This window comes from Electrophorus electricus, chromosome 26 (genome assembly GCF_013358815.1).
Source record: "Electrophorus electricus isolate fEleEle1 chromosome 26, fEleEle1.pri, whole genome shotgun sequence".
NCBI classification, from domain to species: domain Eukaryota; kingdom Metazoa; phylum Chordata; class Actinopteri; order Gymnotiformes; family Gymnotidae; genus Electrophorus; species Electrophorus electricus.
Window position 1 is genome coordinate 1,532,724 of NC_049560.1, and position 27,464 is coordinate 1,560,187.

General features: G+C 40.3%; 1 protein-coding gene across 24 annotated transcripts in view; it reads left to right on the plus strand.

The window, feature by feature from the left end:
- Nucleotides 1-8,089: 8,089 nt before the first annotated feature.
- adgrl2a (adhesion G protein-coupled receptor L2a) overlaps nucleotides 8,090-27,464 on the plus strand; it is an 80,557-nt gene continuing 61,182 nt past the window's right edge. For 18 of the 24 annotated variants that reach the window (XM_027017354.2, XM_027017358.2, XM_027017356.2 and 15 more), the window contains exons 1-2: nucleotides 8,090-8,848; nucleotides 26,984-27,162. In XM_027017354.2, the coding sequence (XP_026873155.2) occupies nucleotides 27,087-27,162 (76 nt within the window). In that variant the 5' untranslated portion in view covers nucleotides 8,090-8,848; nucleotides 26,984-27,086. The remainder of the gene's footprint in view (nucleotides 8,849-26,983; nucleotides 27,163-27,464) is intronic. The other 6 variants (XR_003411110.2, XM_027017375.2, XM_027017376.2 and 3 more) reach the window with 1 other exon arrangement.

The window sequence follows — 27,464 nt, forward strand, 5'->3', positions numbered from 1 at the left end:
GCAGTCACTCAGAGGTGCAGCCAAGCCTTTCAGCAAGGCTGCCCAGCGGCCAGTGACCAAAAGAATATCCTATCACAAAGGGGCAACTCAGATTATGCCACCAGAGTAATTACCACAACTGGATATGTGGGCAAACGTACAGTTGTCTGATGTCTTAAATGACTAATTAAATCCAAGAGTTTTGCAAATGAGCTACTGTGATAAATATTGAGGAATTGCTGATCAGTTACCACACCTGAACAACGTTTGTGACTTACATTAAAAAAAACAACAACAACCCTACCTTGAGATAACTAGCCTTTTTTACATGCATCCTTCCAATAAGAAATATTTTACTTGCTGGACAGATTATGGAGCAGTGGTGCCTTCAATCAAATCTATGAGTGAAATGATTTCATTCTGAAAGCAGCTTGGTGAAGAGAGGAATAATGTACTCTAGGTGAGGCACATTTTAAAAAGCCTGCCTACAGTCCATATTTGTGGGGAATTCAACACTACTAGCATTAAAATGAAGATTCAGCTCAGAAATGTCTCAAGCACTGGAGAGTGATGCAATTGGATACCTTATTTGCTGCATCTGCGTCTTCATTGGTGCCCTACATTTGGAAGAGTTTCAGCCAATGAGTGATTTAAATGTGACTGCTGACATCACCAGCTTTAGTCTAGCCTGCACATACCTCTTGGAGCAATTGGTTTCTTTATTTAGAGGCAAAGAAGCATTGGCATGGCCGTTTGCATTTGTTGGGGTACAGAAATATGAGAGCTGTGAGGTTATGAGATGGTTTGTAGAGTCTTCCAACATTTATAAATGACATCCTCAACCCTTCAAAGATGTGTGCTAATTGCCTGAAATGCCAAATGCCTGGTTTGTTTGTTCAGGTTAACATTTAGTTCCCGCTGGTTGGGCTGTTGCAGGAGCCCCACAGTTTCATGTGTCGGCCCCTAAACAAGCACAGCCTCTCTAGGGGCAGGACTCAATCACGTAGCCCACACAGCAACCTCAGAGTGGCTTACTAACGTAACTGCCACTGAACAGGCAAGTGATATTGCATCAAACATCGTGGACGTAGCCTTATTACATTGCTAAGGCTATGGAAGAACATTCACCAGTGCTACAATTTTTAAACTTCCAGGTTTTGATGTTTTTTTTGTTTTGTTTTTTTGTTATCATACAGAAAAAAACTATACTAGCTTGAATTAGGCCGTAGGCAGAAGATTGAATGAAAGAAAGGGGGCATACTCGGTTTTCTCATGTGTATTGTATGGGTTAACAAAGTTTGACAGGGAAATAGGCACAGATTTCAGTTGCAGATTATTCCTATTCGTAAGAGGAGTCCGTTACCGCATGTCGCTATTTGGGATTTTGTTGACAAGGATATCTCTTGTGCATTGTGCCCTTTGTACTTTTACAATGGTAGAATTAACATTAAAATCAGACTGGATGGGGGGACGGCTCCAGTGCACAGTGAGCTGCTCCCATAATCCAATCTTCCTAATGGAGTCTGTGTGGTGACTGTGAAGCCCAACCAGCAGGGATGTCTTTTGTGGGAAAATTGAAGGTCTGTATGATTTTGGGCCCCGTACCATATAGAGGTCATTTTCCTTTGCTTGAGTTATATCCTCTAGCTGTGTTTACAACTGCTCGCTGGTAGGTGGCAAATCTTAAAATTAATCAAATGCCAGTTAGCCTTCTTGCTGTGGAACGGCAAATATTTATTTCCACTTTTTTCTGTCTCTTGCAGTCTTTGTTTGAGGGGTTAAACTAAGCATTGCTTTAATTACACCTTTGGAAATCCATTCAGGCAGTAGCTGAGGAGAAACAACTGAAGGATGCTTTTAATGGAAGAGCTTTCATATTATATGTCAGGTATGGTAATTTCTGATTCTATTCCTGAAAATGCAAAACACAAACAAGTAAATATACATTTCACTGAAAAGTTGCTTAAATCTGGATGATAGCAGTGAAGTTTTGAGGCCTTTTATATGGATCAGCAGATATCCATATGTAAAGTATGACCTTTTTATTATTTACAAATGATACTAATTGAACATATGATTTTGACAGCATTACACATACTGTAAATGAAACCATATGAAGTACCATAACCTGAATTATAGGTATGATTTCACACATGTCTAATTAATATTATTTAGAAATACTATTATTTAGATTTTGCATAAAGGTGTACAAATTACATTTATTTAAGTAGAGTTTTTTTGACATTTCTATAGTACATGTAAATATTTTCCCTTGAATGAAAGTGATTTACAGCTATTAAAGCAAAATATAATGAAATAACACAGCCAGCCAAGATAGAAATAAAAAAAGGGCAATCACAAACCTCAATTAAATTCAAAGCCTCAGTTCATTAAGTTTTTTTTCCCTAAGTGAAGAAAAGTCATCAGGCACAGCAAGCAGAAATTTTAAACTTACCAAATATGGCATTGTATGATTACCATTTATACAACAACACTCAGCATTGGTTGCCATTCATACCATATTATGTAGTATATCCACTACACTTAGAAGCACTGGTTGTATCAATTCTTGAAGTAAATACCCAATACTGAAACAATGCATTCAGAAGATTCATATTTTTTTGCTCCACTTGCTCTTCCTCATGAGACCAAATATCGTTAAAATTAGTTCTAGCAACTAAAGCTGTGCATTAATTTTGTGCCCTTTTATGCATTGCTGAACACCCCCTGAATATATTTAATAATTTAATAATACTTTATGGGAATAACTATATGTATTTTAAAAACTTTAATAATTGCAGCAATTTATACAAGCCCAAAGAAGGTCCTTTTAAATTAATACAATTAATAATAATATACTCCTGGACTGTGGATTGTGCATTTACAATTATGCATGTCTATGAAGATTTTTTTTTCTTCTCAATTAAAAATTCAGGCAATTATGAATTTCATAAGATTATTGACCTCTGAGGGGCTTTTTTCTCTTCTCTTATTATTGTATTCACTTTAAATCATAAAAAAAACTATTGATTAGCTTGTCCTCTATTACAAAGGTGAGATGCCTTTCTGACTACATTATGTTCAAGGAGTAGAAGTGTATGAGTTCCTATAGGTGTTAGATAATGGTGTTAGATAATAAAAGCTCTCAACCCAGATGAACACACTTACACTCTACAGCCAAATATATGTGGACTCCTCACCATCATACCTATAGTATATGAGCCATAGGCGTTAATATACTGTTGACCCTGATACTCCAATTTATGCCAAACCTGTTCAGTGGGGTTTACGTCAGGGCCCTGTACCATGTCTTTATGGAAACCATGTCTTTATGGACCCAATTTGTGTCCTGCATTCATGCTGGAAAAGACCTTCTCCAAACTGTTGGAAAGCATAGTTGTTTAAAATGTCTTTGTATGATGTAACAATAACACTATCCTTCACTAGAAATAAGGGGTCTCTTCCAAGCTTTGAATAATAGCCCCAGACCATATCACTCCTCCACCAAACTTTACTCTTGGCATTATGCATTCTGGTAGGTAGGGTTCTTTTGGCAACCTAGTCTCAATCATCAGACCACCAGATAATGAAGCGTGGTCCAGTGAACACATTTCCTCTGCTCCACAGTCCAGTAATGATGTACTTCACACTGATCCAACCTCCACTTGGCATTGCGCATAATGATCTTTGGCTTGTTTGCAACTGCTCGGCCATGGAAACCCATTTCATGAAGCTCCTAATGTATAGTTCTTGTGTTCTTGCTGCCAGAAGGAGTGTGGAACTTTGTAATGAGTGATGCAGCAGAGGATGGGTGATTATTATGTGCCTCACCAACAACAAGGCTGCTGATCTTGGTCCTAGATGTTTCCATGTCACGGTGACCAGGGCAGATCTAGCAGGGCAGAAATTTCACGAACTGACCTGCAACAAAGGTGGTGTCCCAAGACACGTTTAAAGTCACTTAATATAACACATTCCACTGTCAGTGTTTGTGTACGGATATTGCATGGCAATGTGCTTGATTTTATACACATTAGCAATGGGTGTGGCTGACATACCTGAACTAAATAATTATTAGGGGTGTCCACATACTTTTGGCCATATAGTGTATGACTGATGGTACATTATCATATCCTACAAAGAGTGTTCAACCTAATAAAATGAGTTTATAAACAAATGGATTTTCTAGGATTTTTTAGTTTTTAGCTATGTAAACCAGATCTATAAACCAGATCTATTATGTCATTTAGGAGAAACATTAGGAAACAACTGACTTAATTGGTCTAAAGCAATATTGTTCACAGTGTGATTTTAGGAGGCATCCACATATAGGCCCAAGTGTGGTGCACTGAAGTGGATCATTGGAACATTTGTTAATACTCTGCAAATACGTTTGTGTTTCAAAGTACATATAATTGTCTGTTAGAAGTGCAATCACTGTTGGCAAGGTACACTTTTCCAAGGATGTTTGTTGGAGTGATTGCTGTTTTTAATCAAAAGCCCATGTATTGCAGGTGATAATGTCACAGTGTCTGAAGCTCTCAACTCATGACCCTGTAGATACAATGCAAGGTCTTTTTTTATTTTTCTTGTGGCTTTTTAGAGTTGTTAATATTCTAAGATGCTCCAGTAAACATATGTAAGAATATGTGCAAGTGGGAGGGTATGTGCGAAACCAAGAGTGCTTGTGGAATGAAGAGTAATAATTCTTATCTTTACACAGTTCTGCAGGGTTCTTGTTTCAATTTAAATATCTAGATTTACCTTAGCTGGCATACATCACTACAAAGTAAACCAAACTAGAGTTGCTAGCTGCTGCTGCTCTATATTATGGGTCACCATATATCATTTCTCTTGATGGGATACAACTAAGGAACATCTGTTTCCACTTGGCTGTAGCCGTCACTCCATTGAGCCCCTAAGTTCAGACTTAACATCTAGTTTTAATTACAGTGACCTTAATAACAGTTGCTAAACCATTTACCACTGGTTGGATTTGTTTCACAGATATTTGTTTTAGCTGATATCTTATTTCAGAGCGAGAGAGAGAGAGAGAGAGAGAGAGAGAGAGAGAGAGAGGCAGAGAGAGAGAATAGCAAGTCATTCGATGTGGCATATACACACATGAACTGTTAAGAAAAATAAGGTACACAAGCAGACATTTTCTGGAATGCCATTTGTTTGCATAGTCTGTTCTCTTAACGGTCAACATATTTGACATTTGTATAATCCAGAAACAAGTGTGGTCATAAAGGCTGTTAAATCTGAACTTCCTCTGGGGCCTGCCAGCATGATTCCATCTGTGCTAGCCAAACAGTGACATTTAATATGAAGTGTGAAAATGTATTATTATTAAAAAAAAAATGTTTTGTTAATTCGGACTGATTTATTATTTGCGTATATCTCTATACTTTATATATAAAATATGTGTGTGCGTGTGTGTGCGTTTGTGTTTGTGTGTGTGTGTGTGTGTGTATGCGTATTTCAATATTAGAGCTATGTAATGATTTATTACAAAAATATAGAAAATCTGTTTCCCTGATAATAAACCTCATATTATTAAGTGATTATCTATACAAATAAATAAATTACTGGAAGGTATGACATATTAGTAGTTTTTGCACCCTGCTCATTTTAGCATCATTTATTTCCATTTATTTTCAAAATGTCACTATTTGACATACCAAGAGTCCTTACCTCACTTCCTTTTTGGGTCTGAAAATGCAATTAATAGAACTTCATCATGAGTGAGCACTCCCAAATCTGGAAACCAGTGTGAGCAATGAAACATCAATGGAGTCAAACTGAATTGCATTTGCTGAAATGTGTGCTGCCCTTTACTTAGACGTATGAATGCTATAAAATAGGCACCGGTGAAAGAAGGACGTAGAAGAGTTTAGTCATGGCTGCAATGTGTACACTTGCTTGACTAAAGGTGTAAAAGCAGACTGTTTTCTTGTCTTTTTTTGGCTATTTGACTTGGGGAAGCAAAATTACTTTCTGATTTCTTTTAGCACTGGTATTATGTTTTTCCATAATTGGAAAAGAATATTGCTTATGAAATGTTTTACTGTGCTTTAGCTTAATGTATTAGTCCACAAATTCTTCACTTAATGTTGACTTTTTGATTAGTTATACTCCTATTGTTTGCTGATTAGACCATATATTAGTAGATCTTACAACATGGCTAGAAATGATCATTTTAATCTTGTCCCACTACTAAGGCTAGCTCTCACATGAAAAAATATTCTTAGAATCAAAGAACTATGGACCCAATTAGGACACAATATTTAATTGTTGTATGAAATGTGAAGACACCCCCACTTTTCTCATTTAATAAGAGTACATTTGGGTTGCAGGAATATTGAATTTTGAATATGAAGTTAAATATTATTAAAAACATAAGATGATATATGTAGGCCTCTTTTTTAAACAACAAAAAATCCAAAGATATGATGCTGATCTTTAAATAAGAAATAAAAAGAAAACAGTTAACCTAAAAATCACAAGAAAAACAATGTAAACTCCTTTACTGTGTGTGTATGGGGGAGGGGGGGGGGGGGGTGAGTGAGTGCATGTATGTCTGTGGCTGTGTGCTTGTTGTATTTGTGTGGTAGGAAGCTTGATTTTTTTAAGCCAACAGATATTTTTCCATGATGTCTGAATTGTTGAACTGAACATGAATGAACATTATGAACAATATACATTTTTAATGAAAATATCGGGCTGCCAGTAAATGTGCAGAAAACGTTTAAAGTCTGTCCCATCTACCATTGTCTCTTTAGAGCAGTCTGGCCATATTCCATCTCACAGAAGAATATAGGCCTGAATTCAGTCAAGTTGCTTTAAATGCTAAATACCGAAAACAGCAGTAAAACTAAAATGGATAGAAAAAAAATCCACCACCACCAACAAAAAGAGACCTAAACATTTTCTGTACCTTGTTATATTTTTATTGTTATATTGTTTTGTGTTGTTATATTATTTATTACTCATTGACTATGTTTATTTAACTGTTTATTTGATTTGTTTATTAATATGTAAAATATATTAATTGATTAGATTGAATTAATTCATTGACTAATTCACTGTCAAATATATACTAATGTCAACCAACAGTAAACAGTAGGCTACTACGATAATGTTATTGTGCACAGAATAATTTGTGTCATACTCTAACTGAAAGACCCAATTAAATGCCTTAGAAAAGCACTGCAACAGTGTTTAACCCCTCCTGAGTTTGGTTGTTTCAGAAGATTCCACATATGTTTTCACTTGATGCAATGCTAATACATCGACATCACTAGTTCTCGGAGAAGGTATGAATATTTGCCACAGAATGACCTTTATTACATCTGTTTTCTCTTTTGTCCCCCAAAATGAATTGATTATTATGTAAAATTATGCTTACAAAAACACAGGCATGCCCACTCATCCTATAACCTTCACCTGGTGAGAATGAATTAAATTCATATTTCTCTGTGGTGGCTAAAAGACTTGATGTATTAAAGCCAGGTGTATAGCAACTCTGCACATAAGGCTTTTTCAGATAAAATGTGAAAATAGTGATCCAATGAAACAACTGGTTTATATCTTTCTCTAGTCTACTCTGGCCTTGTTTTATTTGACCATTTGTAAATGGTCTTCCACTGTATGTATGATATGTAATTTCTTCTGAGGTGTTTCAGAGAAATTGAATAATGGTAAACATTTTCATCTGTCATTTCAAACGGCGATATTTAAATTTGTGTTTTTGAAAGAGATGAGCAGCATTAGCATTTTTAAAGGTGTTGTGCACTCCTTGGCTTCGTGCACAGCAGTGTAGCTTCAGTCTTTCTGTTTCTGATTGAGGTCAAGTTTAGAAAAAAAGCAACCTGCACTTTTCTGCCTCTTCTTTTTGATGCATACTAGAGTTACAGCAAGAAAATGTCTGCAGTCATTGGTTGAATAGACCGGACTGCCTACTGTGAGAGAGGGACTGAGTCTCCAATGCCCCAAAGAAGGGCACGCAGTAGCTCAAATGGAGTGGAAAATTGCCAATAGTGGCATATATTTCTAGATAATCTACTTCACTTTCCTACTTTGCTCTCTCTAATCTTCTTTCACGACAGTCGGGGCTAAAAAGCAGAGCATTACTCTTGCTGAACATGATAATATGTTCATACGATAAGTTTCTTTGGCCGCGGCAAGGTCCAGTTCCGTCAGGTCAAGGAATCCATGTCAGGTTTTGATGGCAGCTTACTAGCAGACATCTCCTGCAGAATCCAGCTTGCTTTCGACTCTGCACTAGCTCTACCTTACCTTTTGGAAACCCGTTCCCCTATGTTGGGCTGTTCAGCGCAGAAAGCAGGATTCGCTTCAGATGAAAGCTGTTGAAACACCGGTTTCACAGAGACTTACACGTTACAGAAAAGCGCTAACAGGATTGAAATAAACAAAGAAGACGGGCTTTATTCTTTTTCCTTTGTTTTTGTGTTTTTCCTCAGTTGACGAAAAGATCTAGAGCACAGGTTCTCGGTGGATGACTGGTTCCCCTTTATTTACTTCACTGCATCTTTCTCTCAGTCAAAACCCGTAAAGAAGAGGGGAGCTGAGGTTGAATGCTCTACTAGAACTCAAAGTCATAGGTGAACAGTGCACTGTCACTGGACTGTGAACTGTCTGCGGGAATGTGAAGAGTCCGAGCGACCGCGCGTCCGACAAGACGCTATCTGTCCCAGAGACGCTGAGCATGCATCACAGCCTCCGAGCTCTTCATCGCTGCTGGTCGTGCATTGAGCCACGGAGGAGCTCCATTTGCCTCCACTGTCCATCTGATTAGACGTTTCCCGTCATATTTTTGAAACTGACCGACCGATCTCTCAGAGAGGTAAGAGTCCATTTATTTATTTAATTTCCTCCCACAATCATTGTCCGAGGTTGCCCTTCTTTTTTTAAAATCCCGGCGGGGCCATACGTCTTCAAGTTTAGTTTGCGTACAGAAACTTTTCTACTGTGCCATCACACTAGAATGAATTAACAGGACTCTGCCCCGCTTTCAGGTTGTCAGATCATGATATCAATCATGCACTAAGACTGTGTGTTTAACTTTTTTGCTCCACAAATAAATCACCGACCTGCGTAGAACGTTAGTATAAAAGGAAAAGAGCACGACTGCGTTTAAATTGCTTTAAATGAACAAACCTGCTCTGTTTAGAGTAATTAAAATGATCGAAAGGGGTACCATGGCTAATTGAGAAATAGTTAATCAAAACACAACCAGATGTGGATTGATTTGGTCGGCTGCCATCTCTCTTGCTCTCAGCGAGTAGGAATGGAAACTATTAGAGCGAAGGGCGAGTTCATATGAACCCAAACCCATAGAACCATTTTCTTGGAAATTCTGTCCTTAAAATCGTCATTAAATTGTTTATTCCTGCAGAGGTCTGTTTGTTGCCGTTATCTTTTAGGTTTGGGCAATGTCATAATTTTGGCGACCTTCATCATTTTTTGTTGTTAAGCGAATCTTCTCGAGTTTAGTTCGGTTGTGAAATTGAGGCCTTGTCAGAACTTGGCCGTAATTTAAAAGCAGTCGCGTTTTAAACGTCTAAACTTAATACATCGGTGCGGCTACAGTGGGTAGCAGTGGGTTTAAACAGGAGCCTAATAAGTTCGAAAATTCTTGAAGGTTATATCTCTAAATTAAGATATCTAAAGCTTACTAGGGAAAGTTTGCCAATGCTGTGACATTAGGGACTTAAATTAAAACATATAGGTTACGTTGATTATTAACCCACATTACCGTCAACCAAGTGTTAACCGCTGAGAAAGCTCGTGAGCTGTGCGAGACTGTGCTCGTGTCTGGTTCCTAACGGTGCATCAGTGCACAGGAAGGGATATAGCTATTTAGAATATTTCACGTTTACGGATTAATTATTAGTATAAACTAGCAGTAAATCGCAGTAAAGGAAGTGGTCGATGGTGGATTTAGGAGTTCTGTACATGGGAGGTGTGAAACCAAAACTGAAGTCTAATTGGATTTAATCTAGGCTACAGAGGTTCGGTGAGATCTTGCGCAGCACAGTCACAAACACTAAAAAGTCATTCATTCTGTATTTAAATAACGTGAAAATTAAGTTATTCATAACAAATTTAACTGGGAAAAGAATAATAGGAGTGGTGGCTTGTTATTTTCCATGTGAAACTATCAAAGAAAAACTAGATCTTAATTTAAAAAAATAGGATACTTATATTTAATTTTATTTTCTTATATGTAGTTATTGCTTTAGATTATATATAAAGTATATATATATATATATATATATATATATATATATATATATATATATATATATATATATATATAAGTGTATATATATTTAGTATACTAAATACTGTGCAAAACACCAAATCATCTAACATGAATTATGTTTACTCAAAAATTAAAAATGACTGAAAAAAAGAGAATTTTCACTTGCACACCTACTAAGTACTACCATATGGCATCTGAGGCAGATTTTTATGTTAAATTCTGTGCCGCTCATATTTCCCTGTGCCTGGATTTTTGTAGACACACTCTGGCCTTAAATGTTTTGAATTCATGCACGTGTGAATGTCCACTGTTTGAAGCTGTACTATTAGCATTTCAAAGTTGTCCCAGCACCATTTCAATAGGGGAACCTTCAGCCCGTGCCTATTAGTTTAAACAGGGGCCCATAGAGTGGGAGGGGGCAGAATGGAGGGGGGGGGGGGGTCATGCCGTTGGTTTCTCTCATTCTTTGTGTTTCTGAAAACACCGTCCCATCCCATTCATTTCAAAGGAAATTTTCCTTGGGTCTGTTTTCCTTTCTCTCCATCGATAAGCTTGATACATATTGTCGAAAAGGGTAAAGTGACTGATGAGTTACATGAGATCAGTTCATTTGTCGTCACACACAGATTGTGCATGTGTAGGCTCAGTTTTAAGGCAGTGTAAATATGTCTTTCAAAAGGCCCCCTTTCCTTTGCTATCCAAAGGATCATTCATTGTTAAATGACCTGCTGCCTTTCTTTAAACTCGAGCTGAATGGTGTTTGCTGGGACTGGAACTCTGTGAGCTTTGCTCCATCCAAGCATGGTGCACTGATATAGTGATCCAAATGGTGCCATTGGGAATGTATTGTATCTCTCTAGTTCAGGGTAGGCCCTGTGTATTTTTCTTTAAGACCTGTTACCACTTTTGTATAGTGAGCATTTCTCAGCGAAGTCCTCCTCTGTAGAATTTCCAGGAGATTAATGTTTTTTAAAGCGTGATTTGTGAGTTACTATCTTGATTTAAAGATAATCACCATATGTTCCATATCACGGGGTGTGTATTTAGTATTTCATGTTCCCTGCACATTGATATGTGGAAATATGCATAGACAAGGCAATGCAGCACCTACTGTGAAATCAACTGGGCAAAGACGCCAGAGATATGGCACTTATTGTTAAACTCCCAACCATGCTCATTCAGAATTGAATCCAGGACACATGGACATGAACAGAAGTAGAACGGTAGATCGGCTCTAGAATACAGAGAGCCATCTTTTATTTATTTATTTTTTTGCCTTTGTTGGCATGGCATAAGGATGTGGCTTCTGGGACCACACCATGAGACATTTGTCTAGCCCTGATATCATTTGCATTGGTGACCCAAATAATAACCGCAAGCCGCCATACTGATACATGTTGCTGATTCAGACATTGTCCAGTTAGGCTTACCTTGCTACATTTATTAATGAGCATATTGTATGTAAGCTCACTGGCCAGTGGGAAATGTGGCCACTTCAAGTGAAATATGTGCGTGAGAGGTACTTCTCCTGACTCCCGCGTAGCCTTGCTCTTACAGTGCCGAAACACGGAGAGGGCGCGTGTGATCACGCCGGAAAGGGAATAGCCCAGACGCAGAAGTGGGGTAAAGACGATTAAACACAATCAATGCTTCTTCCTTACAGCTCGGCCATGCGCAGTGCAATGCAATAATCTCAAATCAGGCCACTTCTTTCCCCTGGTTTTACACAGCCGCCTGTTTACGCAGTGTTTTGAACCCATGCTGTGCTGATAACTGCTCACCATTTTAAAGGAAATAAACAAGGCCCCCTTTTCTCTGCTTAAAGGCGGCGAACATCATGGTTTACACGCTGGGCTTAAAGCACCAGGGCATTTGGTGGGCTAAAAACAGCCTTTTATACGACAGGGTTTATTTTACGATTGGTAATCACACTCAGGACCCTGGCACTGGCCTTTCTGCCTGTACGTGGAACACTTGCCTGGGCTTCTAAAAAGCGTTTATGTCAGAGGGGCGGCTTACCTTCTCAGACGGCACAAAGTGAGAGAGAGAGAGAAAGAGAGAGAGGGGGAGAGACTCATCGCCTGCCACTTTAATTAGCTTCAGGAGCAGAGCAGCATAGGGTGGTTAAAAGAGAAGGACGAGTCTGTTATGAGAAAGCATTTACATCTTATTGTCAGCTGCTGGTTTTATTTTGCTGGCTTGCTGGTATTACTTTTGTTTGTTTTGTGTGGTTTAAAAGTGCAGCAAAAATGGCAAATAATAATAATAATAATAATAATAATAATAATAATAATAATAATATAAAGTTACAGCATAATAGTAAAATTCAGGATATAAATTATATTTTTCAAAAAATGATTTCATTGCACTAAATCAATATTTTTTACTGTTAAAACATTGCATAATTTGATTTATATTATGCAAATTTTGGTCTCAAATAAAAGATTAAACTCATTAATCTTCAGACACAAATGCTGTTTTGTGTTTAAATGTAAATGAAGCCCAATGAAGATTTTGTTCCTCAGATTTCCAGGAACACAGAACTTATATGAATAAGACATGAATAAGACATGTCCTTATCTTAAAAATTTTTAATTTCTCTTTCACAGAAGAGACGCAAAGAACCAAGGCTGAAAGTAAAGACTGTCTGTGGCCGTGCACTAGCAGCTTAGGGGAAGAGGGATATGTAGAGAGGGACAGAGCGAGGCTCGGATGGCAGTGAGAATTCGCAGGCTGCCAGGGAGAAGGGGTTGTGTCTCTGGCGGATTACACCACAGCGCATCACATCCACACTTAAAAGGCCCATTTTCTACGAGACAGACCTGTTATTTCAGTACGGTGAGGGGAGCTGGACTGCAGTGCAATTTCCCACCAAAACGTTGTCCTTGACAGATGTGAGTAAAAGGAAAGTAAACGGAAAGAAAATGTCTTTTGAAGTTTTAAATGATTGTGGTTTACTCTAAAATGTATCCTTAGAAAGTATTGGGTATTATAGATAATTATAGGCGTATTCTGTGAAGACAATATATTTAATGAAGTTTATTTGAAAACTTAAAAAAAATGTATATATTGTGTAAGGTATGACACCTTCAGCTTTTTAGAATGTGCATTTAGTGCCATTTATTGAGAATGCCTGCATTTCCCAAAGTGCTTTAGCAGGCCCCATGTCGGACGTTTTCTCGTTGACTTCCAGTGCTGCTTTATTGGTGTGGCTATGGCTGGTCACCCTGCCGTAATCAGAAGCTTTGTTTTCTGAGCACTCCGGAGGCTCACTTTATCTGGAGGCTCATCCCCTCCACAGATAAGATGCCTGAAAATGAGGAATCTAAGCCGGGAGCGAGAGTGACTCTGTCTGCTCGTCAACCGCGGGCCTGGCAATGCCAGTCATACCATCGCTGTGGATTTTAAACCCAGAGTCTGGTTGCCTTCCATTGTCTGAATTCCTTGTCTTCAGATCGCATGCAGCTTTTGCATGTGGGTGGGTTACTGCTTGGTATTATACGTAATGCACCTCTAGAACAAGGTGTCGAGTAGCTCTCTCTTTGAGGTTTTCCACCTTGGGCTGCCGTCAGAGTACCGACGGTTTAGCTGGAGGGAGAGGCCGCCGATGCTTTACACCGCTTGGGAGCACAAATTAACCTCCCAGTCCTCGCGCTTACTGAACAGATGACGAGCTCGCACTAGAGCATTTAAACAGATTGCCCAGAGTGTGTTTCTCCACTTATGCAAACCAACAAGTTACAGAAACAGCTTTGTGCTGTTACCATATAGGAAAATCCATCTCCTTAAGAATCTATAGGTTTTTAAGGGATACAAGGACATGTTGATTTGAGTAATAAATGCAGCTAACAGAAGAGACATGCTTGGGCCTGGTGGTTATGTTCATGGTCTTATCAACTGCACACACGTTTCACCCTAACAATGGCTCCTTTTGTTTGGTTCGATTACCTCCTCATGGAGTTGTACAGATGTTGATACTTCTGGATGTTGTCCTTTTTTGTTATATATATATATATATATATATATATATTATAATGGGTGTGTGTGTGTGTGTGTGTGTGTGCGAGTGTCTGTGTATTTTATTCAAAACAGGGAGCTCTTTCTAGAGCAGAGAATATACTTGTAAGTGAACAGTGCTGTGTCGGGAGGCATCGTTAGGTCTTCTGTTAACAGCATTTTTGTTGTGCATCGATATCATGCCCTGATCTTAGAGGAGTGAAGTGTTGCTTCATTAGCATCGCTGAATTTTAGACACGTCTCTTCCCCTCCCTCTATACAAAGCTTAAGGCCTGAGTGCACTAGTATTTACTCTCAGGACACTGTAAAGCAATGTTTTATTTCTTTTGCCTGATTAGATAATAAGTAGTCTGCAGCAAACACCTGAGGGAGGTTCGTACCATGGCCCACGGAGACGTCTCCATTGATCAGCTTTGGTGGCGCGCCGCCGCTTTGCATAACGCTGAGGAATTTAATTCCGACCAACAACGAGGTTGCCGCTCGAAGTTAATTACGCGCGAGGAGCAGTCATTACTCCTCGGCCTAGCGCTGATCTCCCCGATAGGGAACTGTTCCATGCGTTGCACACGCTGTCACGGTTAACCTGTTCATTTGGCTGGAATGGGGCTTGTCAGTGTTAATGTGTTCTGAGCGCTCTCCCCTGCTCATTTGACACAATTACTCATACGCAAGTTGCAGAAAGGTGACAGGGCTTATATTTACTGCTCTTTCTCAAACAAACTGGATGAGCGCAAGATTTATCTTTACTGAGTTTTTTGGGGTTTTTTTTTGTCTGGATTCTTGTTTCCTGCAGCCGGCTGGTAAACACGGAGGCCCGAGAAAGCTAGCCCAGACAAAGAGGCATTGTGCAGAGGCAGGTCTGGAAAGGGGTTCCAGTGAATGACTACCTCTCTGATTGTCATCTTGACCGTAGCGTGGGTGAGAGCGAACCGGACAACTGGCATTCCTGCACCTGCTGCCTCTTTCCTAGAAGAGAGACGCTGTCCTCCCCACAGGGTGGGACAGGGCCTACATGGGAGGGGGGCTGGCCATGCCGTCGACTCAGAGGAATTTCCAGGAACTGAAGGGCCAGTGTCACTTCAGACAGGCCCGTTTCAATCAGCCAGCCAGCCCCGAGGTGAAATGTAGTCCCACCTGAGCTCGACTGTAATTTTTCCTTTGTGACGAGTACAGGACAAATCATGAACTGACAAGCAGTTCAGAGGCCTAATAAAAGTAGCCCTCTTGTAGGTGTGTACGGCTGTTGTGCGTATTCCCGGGCTCTCTGGTTGAAACATAAGAAGGACGCTATGAGAGGGGGACCATTAACTTTACAAAGTGTGATGGCAAGTGATAAAAACCCATCTTTAGCAGCCCCGTTGCTTCCCAGCATTTGAAAGATAACTCCACGATCCATAGTGCATTTCTTTTCCGAGGCCCTCTGGGATGTGTTGGTTAATTGGCGCTTTGGGTAGCGGGCCAAGCGCGAAACGGAAAAATTCGAAGCATTCCATGATAGCAGTGTGAAACCTTTTCAAATGGACAGTGCATTCTCATTCCCCTCAACTCCCTACCAGAGGACTGTTGTGATGTAAGTGCAGTTAAGTCAACTGAAAGGTGCTGCTGTTCGCGTCGACACATGGTGACTGGAACTTCACAATCCGCTACAGGATGCTGGTTTTCAGGCTCCACTTTGCTTTGAACCCAAAAAGCATTGCAGGCTCCCCTAATTGTAGAACAGTAGAACAATATGGTTTTTTACTTTTATGTGGAAATTAAAAATGAAGTGTGTGTGTGTGTGTGTGTGTGTGTGTATATATGTATGTGTGTGTGTATATATATATATATATATATATATATATATATATATATATATATATATATATATATATATATATATATAATTTTTTGCATGTTTGTGGATGTTTTAGGAGGAATGTGACAGAGCACCTAGTGCACTAGTGTATATCTCTCTGTGCATATATATATACTCAGGTGTTTTGGTGGAAGTCAAATTTAATTTAAATAGGTGCTGTATACTCATGTGTTTGGGTCGCAGTTAAATTAAATTCAAACAGGTGTTAAATTCAAACAGGCTCAGGTGTTTGGGTGATAATTTGCTCTGATCACTCATAAAACCATTTAAATATGGTTTGCTTGTTTTTATAAAAAAAATTGTGAATTTAATTTTCATAAATTTGTCATTGTATGCACCCTTGTTTCTACTATAGAATTCCAATGATCTTTCTTAAAATGTGTTTGCAAGTAAATTGTAATGTCCTAATCCAAATGCTTGTTTAACCATGGACCTGTGTATGTATTGAAGAAAATATCAAATATTAAAATCCTTAGTTTGAATTTGGATGGCAATGTGACTTCTTAGTCACCCTAAATTGATAATAAGAATATTCCCTTTTTTAATCAATAGCAAAGTTGTGCATGTTAAATAATTTAAAAATATTTATAAAGTGGCTCTTTTGGGTATAGTGCAAAGATTGATTTACTAAGCACGTCATTTTCTTGCATACTGACTGCTCTTCAGAATTCTTGCTCTCAGTACACTATGGCAGACATATGGCTCCTCTCCGCCTCGTGGTGCTGCTGGCTGATGGGTTTTTGTCTGTCGTCAGATGGAGCTGTTTAGTGGTGAGACCAGCCTGAACGGGCATGAGACGGCTCCAAAAACGCCCAAAGCCAGTGTCCTCTGGGCTGGCCAGATAGCCCTGTCTGCAAAAGAAAAACATTCTTATGTGTATTTCCGTTTTTTTTTTGTTTTTGTTTTTTGTGGTTTGATAAGATCTAGCCGGAATGTTTCTCCAGCTTCCAAGGTCTCCCAGTCGTGTGTCTGGTTACTTTAGTGCAATTAAGAGAGAGATGGAAACACGCTCGATAGTATCTGATAGAAACACTGCTTTGTTGCAGAATTGTGTAAGTATGTGTGTGTGTGTGTGTGTGTGTGTGTGTGTGTGTGTGTGTGTGTGTGTGTGTGTGTCATGTGCTTCATAACTGTTTGTGGGGCATGATAAAGATTTGTAGGGGTTGTCACAGAATACATATGGAAACTGGGTTTCTTGTCTCTCTGTTTTGTGGGATGATGTTGTGTGTTTGTTTCTACAATTGCTTATGCTGACAAGAAACTCCCTTGTTTTCCTGGCATAGGAAGAATTGCAGGCTCCGTCAAAACAATTACCTTAGCTAAACTCATATTAATCTTACAATTGGAGATTGTTGTATTGCTTGAGCTTAACACATTCTAATACTCCAAATGGTTGCTCTCTCTGGATAACACAGCAATAGATTTTGCACAGAGCAAATGATGTCTTGAAAAAACACAGACACTGTTGTAAGGGCATTATTCTGTCACAGCAAGCTGTTACCTAAATGAATCCGTTCTCTCATTGAGTTCTAGTGTTTGTAGCCGACACATGTTTACACTTCACTGCAGTAACAATACCAAGATAGGCGGCAGACTGACTTTGTCAGGGACAAAAGGCAAAAATCGAAAACCAAGTCTTTATGAACAGCATGTATCAGTAGTTGAATTACGTATGCCCCGCTCTTGCTGGACCCACAAAGCTTTTCTGAGCCAAGGCCTTCTGTGTTTGTCTCATGCTTTCAATCCATGACCGACCCTGGATGTTAGAACGCCCGCCTGAATTGAATTGCATTTTCAAACAGTTGCGGTGTCATCCTGCCTGTTCTCTTGGCACTCCAGTCTGATTGTGACGGAGTCACGTCGAACGGCTTTGGCCTGTGACTGGAAAAACATCCCAAGAACGGCGCCGACAAGAGACGAGGACAGGACAGATGAGGAGAGGAGAGGAGGGGGCAACAGGAAAGGGGAAAAGATAGGAGGAGCCGAGAGACTGCTACGACTGCGGCTGGGCTCCTGGTGGCAGAGGGTGCTCAAGCTGCCGGTAATCCATTTACATTCGGCGTGATTCCTCAGCAGGATGAGCGCTTTGATTCCTGGATGGATTCATGGTCCATTGAAGGGAGGTCGTTTCCCCTGAACAGTGGTCACCAACGTGACTCCACTCCTTAAAGCCACTGGATTCCCCCAGCCTTTTCTGGGTCACATGCAGTACGTGCTGTATAAGGGGCTGTGTGATACCGGCTCCATCACACGTGTACGCATCAGCATAGTTCAAGCTATGGTGTGAGGCTAAGGTGGGCTATTTTCTGACCCATTTTAAGAAATGTCTGGGTGGTTCCCTGTAAAGTGTGCCATTTTGTTGGTATGAAACGTAGCCATGGTAAAGGCTGCCAAGGCGAGCGTGACAGGACTGCACTTCTCTAAATTGCCCATATTTCTCGTGCTTCATGAAAAAAGCTTTGCGTCAATAGCATTTATGGGGCATACAGTGGTACTGTTCAAATCAAATTTCTGGTACATTTCCGATTTACCATATGTGACCAGGAGAATTTCATTCTGCTTATTATATTGACTGGCACGCACTAAACCTCATTGTCCTCATTCAATGACTCCGTTATATGAAGTGAGTCGCATCAAAACTTGTTCTTAGTCAATAAAGAAGCAGCGGTGTGGTGTTTAAAAGATTTCCCATTGTGGCGTAGCTACAGATTAATAAGCCCTCTGTAGCTTTCAAATAGTTACTAGCAGAACCAGGCTAGACTGCCCCACACACACAGTAATCCAATGCGGGACAGTTTGCATCTCAATTACACCGATGGCAGCATTGGTTAACACATGTTAATGAAGCTAACGATCCGGGAAGAAACACCGCGCTGGCTCCTCCCCCCATCCCCTCTCCCACCCCCACACCCCCAACCGTCTTAAGCCTAAAGACCTCGCAGAAAGAGATCACCGCACACAATGAAACCGGATCCATCGGAAAGGCGGAGCGGGTCTTCAGCGGCCTGCTCCTGTAACCCACTTTCTTTCTCTCTACTGAACAACTCGCTTTTAATGCTCTTTGATTTGCATTATTTAGGTGACAATTAACAAAAAATGGTGTGTGCAGATTCTTTTTTTTTTTGGTGTTAGGAGGTAGGAGGCCGTTAAGACTTGTAGCAAATTAATCAATATTAATATGTCATTTTGGATCATATTTTGCTCCTCTAGATTTCATCGACTGCCTACTTGGATAAACAATTGCATGCAGGCGGTGATTCACTAATAGGGAGGTGAAAGAGGCTGGCTCAGTACAGATGCAGTGTGATCTTGGCCTGAAGAGAATTTTAAAAAAGTATTTATACAACATTATGTCTGTTCCCAATAAGTTAATCTGCATTATACAATAAAAAAGATCATCTAAATATTTTTTCTTGAAGGTATACAGGAAGTGTAGCAGCCAGGGAAGTCTAATGCAGAATTTCTTTAGGACAGGAAATTTGGAAGACAATGAGATATGTTAAATCTTTATTGCAAAACCAGTGCTTGCATTTTAGAACTAGAAGTTTTCCAAGATATTAGCAACTTCTAACCCTGGGTCAGAAAGACACTTCACCATAGTTGTCTTTGTTATGATAACCAGTACAGGATATATGGTATGTAAATGGAGACAACCCCCAAACCCTCCATAAACCCCCCAAGAAGTAAAACCCCTTCTGTATTTTTTAAATTTTGATTTCCCTGTTAACATCTGAAGTTACAGAAAGCACTCAAGCACCCATTCCAGGCACAATTTCGTACCTGAGTAGCACTGTTGGAAAAAAGTTGGAGATATTCATGAAGACTTCACTCAAAAATAACTTACACATTGTGTGTGTAGTAGCACAGAGGGGAATATGGGCATGAGTTTTCAATAGCCATGTCATTTTTAGCATGCAAAAACAATCCAGAGTTTGAATCCAGGAGCTAATGGCCTCTGAGTTTTCTTGGTGCCTTTGAAAAAGGTCAATATCGTACTGTCAGGTTTAGCAGGCAGCATTAACTGCTGGTTGTGTTGTCAGGAGAGATTTAGACCTGACAACTGATTTCTCTGAGGGAGCAGACTACACCCTCTCCCTTTGTCTCCAGATTTTCAAATGATTTGCTGTCTTGTGCACGCACTCCATCTCACACCAAGACATCACAGTTTCTTTGTTCTGTTTTGAAAAAACTCATTCTAGATGGCCAAAAAAAGCTTATTTGGCTTATTCAAGCAGCACAGACTGGAGATTTCTAAAGACATTTCTAAGTGTGTTCCTGAATAAATCACTTCAGTAAATTCACCACACTTTCAGAGGTATCATTTTTGTTGAGAAACTTTGTAGCTCATGTCTTTATTGCCCTGTATTGGTGTTACACAGAACTAAAAGCAGCCCATTTTACTTTAAGAATTATTTCGCTAAATACTGATACTAATTGTTTATTTTCCCCCACCACCTCTGTCCAGAACACTGCATTTTTCCTCCAAGATATTTTATAAAGCTCCCTTTTTATGTTTTGTGCTACCTCCTGCTATCTTAAAAAATTAATCATGCTGTTGAATAATGCCTCGCGATGATGGTGAATAATTGATGATCTGATGCTTAATAGAGGGACAGAGGAGGCTATTCTACAGTACAGCTGCTCATTCTTGTCTGTGGCATTCTGCGAGGTATTACATGTCTGCCCAGCGGAGCAATTAATTTTAAAGCGTCCATATTTTGGTCTCGCACTTAATATATTCGCCACGTGTGCGCATACCGCATGCGCACATATCCTACACGCCCTGACGGCCAGGTGCTAGTGTGTACTGAGCGTATTACTACGCAACCTTGCGTGAAACAGGGGTTTTGATTTTGTGACAACTTCGATATCCCAGTATCTGTGTATCGAAGCCAAACCGCTACGGTTACCGTTTGTTCACACTAGGACACGACAAAGCAACAGGCGACCATTAAATTTCCCATGAGAGTAGGCGGCATGGCGCTGCGATTTAGTGGCACTTGACAGTGCAACAGACAAAAAATTAAAGACATTCTCAGCTTAATGCAAGGAAGGTAGTACAGGTAGAAGCGACTGTCCTACTGATCGCCACAGCTTGCCGATGTACCCAGAGAGCCTAATGTTATTGCGTTCACACATTTTGGTTCCATGTATTCCTTTTCTATTTGCTCCCAAAAGGTTTGAGAAACACATACATTTGGTTTAATCTAACCCTGTATTGTATTATATATTTTTCCATTTACAGAGGTAATTCCAAGAAAGAATAGCAGATTTAGTTGTTGTAAATAGCAGAGGTTGTTGGCGTTTATGATGAACGTGGGTACGCGGTTCGATGGCTAGCTAACTACCTAGAATAGCTAAGCTGTCAACTCTTTTACAATTTCGAGATGTTAGTTGGAATACTTCGCATGTGTTTGAAAATAGGTAGCTATATCAATTGTATTATGCATTTATTGCACCACTAAAAGTTCACAACTTCAAAAAGCTGGACAATTAAATCTACATCCGCAAGCGACAAATGAATAGAGTGTGAGGCTGGAGAGTTTAAATGCAAATGCATCAGGATAGATGAACTCCAAATGACAGATGAGCCCTAGTCTGAGGACACATGGAGTGAGCCCCCCCCCCCCCCCCCCACCAAGCTATCTATCTATCTATCTATCTATCTATCTATCTATCTATCTATCTATCTATCTATCTATCTATCTATCTCTCTCTCTCTCTCTGTCTCTCTGCCTGTCTGTCTGAATCTCACACACACACACACACACACACACACAAGCGTCTACATTCCTACCTTTACTTTTGCAGTGTTTTAACAGCATTTCAAAGCTTTCATTATTTTAGAGGGAATTAAAAATTCTGAGGCTCATCATATCAGTTTCGACAAATTGCATACATTTTTAATTGCATGTGAAGCTACAAAGATATTTAGTTTTTGCTTGTTTGTTGCATTTTTATTGTGTTACAAAAGTGCGCCATAATCACTATAGATTCTTCAAGCATATAGAGATGCAAAGGATGGCTAAAGTGACTCCTCTACCTGTAGAGGAATAAGTATATTTTTATGTCCACACTGAAGGAGAAATGTAGCATGTGAAGGACTCTTTTACTTTGATTGACAGGTACTATCTGTATGAGAAACCTATATAATGGTGGTCCTCAGAAATTTTTTTTGACCTTCTTATTTATCTAGCTGTATTAATGTCAGCCCATTAACGCTTGAGCAGACGAGTTCTTGGTAAAGCCACCATTAAATAGCTGTGGCAGGATCCTCCTTATCATCTCCAACCTGAAAGGAGGAATTTGACGCTATCGGTTAATGGAAATGACATTTTCAAATTTCATTTTAAGATAATCCACTTCTCGTGCACTAAAACATCAAAATTACTGTTAACAATATGTGAAGGCTGTATTAAAACTTAGTTACCCTCACAAATCGGACCCATTATAATCCCCATTGAAAGACAGGTATAGCCATCTTGCTATTTTAATAGGATTTTCCTTGTGTTGCTCAGGTGATTATTGGGCTGTGCGTGTCATTTATCTGTGAAAATAGAAAGGTGTAAATCAAAACAAGGAAAAATAGTCTTAGGTATACAGTTTCTGGAAAACATAGCAGGTAATCTCATACCCGGTAATCTCTACCAAAGTGAAACTGCTAATTTTAATTCTTGCCCTTAGGAAATGGGACCATTTCTAGAATGACACTTTTTGTATATTTTATACAGAGGGAGCACATGGTTTGGGTTTTTACTCTCCTCCTGTTTACTTTTCTCTCTCTCCCCCTCTCCCTGCTCTCTTTTTCTTTCTTTCTTTCTTTCTCTCTCTATCCCTCTTTCACCTCCACCCCCTCAGCCCAGTGCAAGGGGGTGGATATGCACTTCAGATGCCATAAAGAGGCTTGATTATTCTGATTAATGTGTAAAGTGCATCTGTTTGTGGAAGGGATGGAGATGAAGCAGGAGAATGTAGAGCAAGCAGCGAAGAGAAATAATTGCCGACTTCCTTTGTAAACACCAAAGCATAGTTTTAACGTCTAAAATGTACAATCTACAAAAACATAGATGTACGCATTTACCCCAAATGGTTTACATATTTCATTTTTCGCTATAGCCTTGAATAGAAATAATAATGATACATATTACTAGAGTTGTTGAATTAGCTGTGGAATTCTTCTTATGGGATGTCAGTCACTTTCTTCCTAGAACATCAGAGCCATACACAGCATTATTGAAATATGAGGTGGGGATTCAAACAGCAAGTCATGTGCATTTGCTAAATTGCTCTCCAGTGTACAGTGAGCTGGTCGTAACACTCCCACTGCATGGGTCATGCCTGATAGATCAAGTTCTCGCCATAACCCTGTGATAAGCATGTCAAGCACACCTCGTTTGGTAATCAGCAAGCTTAAACAAAAGTCTCTGAATCTCTTTTATTGAGTCACTTGAGTGAATCTGTCATACCTTGGAAGGGAGATTCGCAAATGCATTTGTGTTGTCCTAAAGAAATGTAGCAGACAGATATCTTTTCACTGTTGTGTCTGGTAAATGATTTTCTTGGGAGCCAACATAACCTGTTACATTGGCTTATTTGAGTGATGGATTATCTGTGCAGTTGTAAAATTATGTGGAAACAACCAGATACCAATATATATTCAATTCCAAAGTTCAATTTGCTCGGTAACCAGGTGTTCTTGCAGATCTCAGAGTATCTGATACTGAGACTAATCTTGTGTTAACATGGCTGTAGTGTGCACACTTTGAAAATACCTTTGCTGCAGTAACAATGAGAAAGAGGTTTCAAAAAATGCTTAACATTTCTATGAAGTACTTCAGATGTCTTAATGTCTGAAATGCATAAGGGCATTATGGCTTTGCTCTATGCCATTACATTCCGACCAGCTGGGAGTGCTGAACTTGATGAATTGAGTGGGCTGTAAAATTGATGGATATACAGGAGGTACCATTAGTAAAACATCATACATCAAAGGATGGTTTTACTGTGCAAGTGTTATAACTGAAACAAAACTACATTAATTTGCCTTTAAAAATCAGTGGTGTATACATACACTATAATGTAGACTGTACATAGAATGTTCAGTCCATTTTGCTGTGTTTCAGACCAGTTCATAGTCTTGTAGGCAGTAAGTAAGTTGGAACATTGATGTTGATATGTAACACTGTCATAACATGCACCCACATAGAAAAGATAAAAATCTTGAAATACAGCAACGATAGCTTTTTTTTTTTTTAATTCAGCATCTTCAGTTCATCAGCAGTCAGAGTGCAGAGGGTCAGTCATATCATCATATGTTGAGCTACATCAGCTGGCCTATGTGAGAGCCATCGATCGATTTTCCTCTCCGATATCTGGCTCAGTGGGACACTAATGTCATCTGATCACTGACCCAATATCGCACCACTGGAGAGAAAAAAGGCTGATTTATGCTGCCCCCATACGGATAATGTTGCAATGGTGAATTCAAAAGGTAACGGTTTGTGTGACAAACATTTAACGCGTCAGCTTATGAAGTTCAGGGCTCCTCGGATTCCTGTGCATTCAAGCTTCACTCTAATGTGTGTGCACATCTTTAATTTAGGCCCATGCACTTGTCTTAGAGTAACGCGCAGTTTTGGCTTGCACCTTTTTTATACACTTGTCATATTCTTTGACAATCAATATTGTGGCTCTTTCTTTTAGTTCACCAAAGGCTTCGGGGGTTAATTCAGAGGTCAAGCAAGACTTGCAAGCTGTCAATCTTGCATTGTAGACACTCCTACCTCCCATCTGTGCCCCCACTCCCTCGTCCCTTGCCTATTATTTCAGGCTCCATTGCCCTGAATGGCCCCTACCTCTTTCTTTATCCTCTGGTGGCCCATACTCGGCCAAGAGAGAGAGAACGTGTCAAAGGAATGCTGCATTCTTTCACATCTGTGTCTTGTTTCCCCCCCAATTGTGGCATTAACATTTCAAACTGTCCCTTTCAGCCCTGATTTTAATGCCTACCTTCTTTGCCCACACTCCTCTTTTGTGGAAGAGCAACAAATGTTCTCTGGCGATGCACACTTCTGCAGCCCCTTTGATGAGGGACCTGTCTGCGGCATCTTCAGCTTTTAAAGAGCAGCTGCACAGGGGTGCACAGCTGTTTCCAGCTTCTGGGTCGATGCCCCTCTGGCGTCCCATCTTTCAAAGCACTTAAACATCTGTTTGCGTTAGTTTTATATGTAGTCAACACGGTGCGGCATGGGTTGCCATTTCACAACATATGCATCAAATCTCCCCACGTGTTAGGGAGCTCCCACGAATGCGCGGATGCAGTTCGAAGTCGTATCATCAGAGAAGGCGTCCAGAGCCTCCCACCGGAATGCACTTTGAGATTATACATCAGACTTCAAAGGCCCAGTCCTTTGCACATGAATGTTATAATTTTTCATGATGCAACAACAACGGCAACAAAAAAAAAAAGAAAAAAAAAGAAGTGCAACAGAGCCACCCCCCCAACCAACCCCCCCCCCCTGCTCTCCGGCCGGGGTTCGATCGCCAGTGCTCGTTTGAAGCACTTAACAGGTGTTGATCGGCGGCCTTCTCCACAGCTTAAGAAGATAAGGCTTCCAGCAGAGAAGAGAGACCCCGGCGCGTCTAATGAGGTGCACGGGAGGCAGACAGGCCGCTTCAGTCCGTGCCTTCGGTGCCTTGCACTGATCAGCATGTTAACCACTCTCAGCATGACACAAAGCTATGAAAGTAGCGAGCTGTTGTCGTCGATTTAGCCTTACACCCATCTGCCCGTGTAAGGGATCGGCCCTCCCGTTTCATGCATTTATTTTCCTTCACTGGGACCCTGCCGCACAACTATGCCGCCTTCCGAATCATTTGTGTAATCTGAAATAAAGTGCCAGAGAGATGGACTGTGAAAAACAATGTCTCGGACACACATACATAGGTTCCAGTCACCAATGATGTCATTTACACACATAGTAAAGTACATTGTTTTTTTGTTGTTGTTGATGTTGTTGTTTTTGTTTCTTATGTGTTTTTGTCTGATACAGTTTGTAGCATATATGCTATAGGTACTGGTCAAAACTATAGCCTTGGATTCTTCAGAATTGTAGCGTTCTGAGTAATCAAAGCATACCCTGCCACAGGTCTCCTTTTTCCCCTGCAGACCAGAGTAAATACCTTAGATTTGGACTGTATGTGCAGAGCAGGGAAGGGTTTGCTCAAGTGCGTCTTAAGCGGAGAGTGTAGGGAGGGGTGTGCTCTGTGGTGTTAATGGGCTCCTAAGTGACTTGTTACTGGAGTGACTGTGCTCCCCTGCGAGGGGTGTGAGTGGCTTTATGAGCAGAGAGCACCGGGACAGGCAGGAGGGGTAAACATGCAGACGGAGGCAAACAGCTGAGAACAGAGACGGACGCACGTCCAGGTGGTCTCCGAGCTTCAGCCAGAGGGCCCTGTGCCATTTAGCGCCCGATCCGGGATCCGACATCCTTGTGGGTAGAGAGCAGACGGGGGAGAGTGCAGGCACGGGTGTAGGTACGTACGCACAGACGGAGCAGGTGCAGCGGCAGTGACGTTGTGTGTTTTGGTGAAGATTCAGATTTGCGAGCTCTGTCATCTGGAAGATGGTGTGCCCCCTTTACTGGCACTGACTCTTTGGGATTTAGTCCTGGCTTATTGTAGCTTTTGTGGATTTGTACTCCTTTTCAGTTGTTTTTCTTTTTTTCTTTTTTTTAAGAATAAACAACGGGCTGGAACGGGCACGGTTTGGATGGAGACGACCGTCAGGGACCTGCAGTGATGGCCTCTGCGCTGATGACTGACTCTGGCTTACTTTGCAGGTGCGGACCTCAATAATGAGCGTCTGTGGGAGCAGTGCTCACAGACTGTTGTGACTGCAGTGAGTTCCGTGCAAACACAAGGAGAGTGTCCAAGCGGAGCGCGATGGCACGCACAGTGTGGAGTCTCTCTACCCTCTGCTGCCTGATATTTGCTTTGGCTGTTATGCAGAGCACTGAAGGTAAGAATCTATGCTATACTGTTACAATCCTTATTAATACATAGGCATCCATATTTGCCTCATGAAACAACTCCACATTATCCACAGATATAGCAAAATTATTTTTTGTCTAGTAAGCTTTAGGGTTCATGAAGATGGTGATGCATAAACACCAATATAGCCTTTGATATTCTAAGCCAATATAAAGCACAAACATTCCAAACATTTAAAAGTGTAACTTCTTGGAACCATACCTTCATTAACATTAAACATGCATTGCTTTTGCTCTCAATTAAATTAAAACCAATATCGAATATCTGACT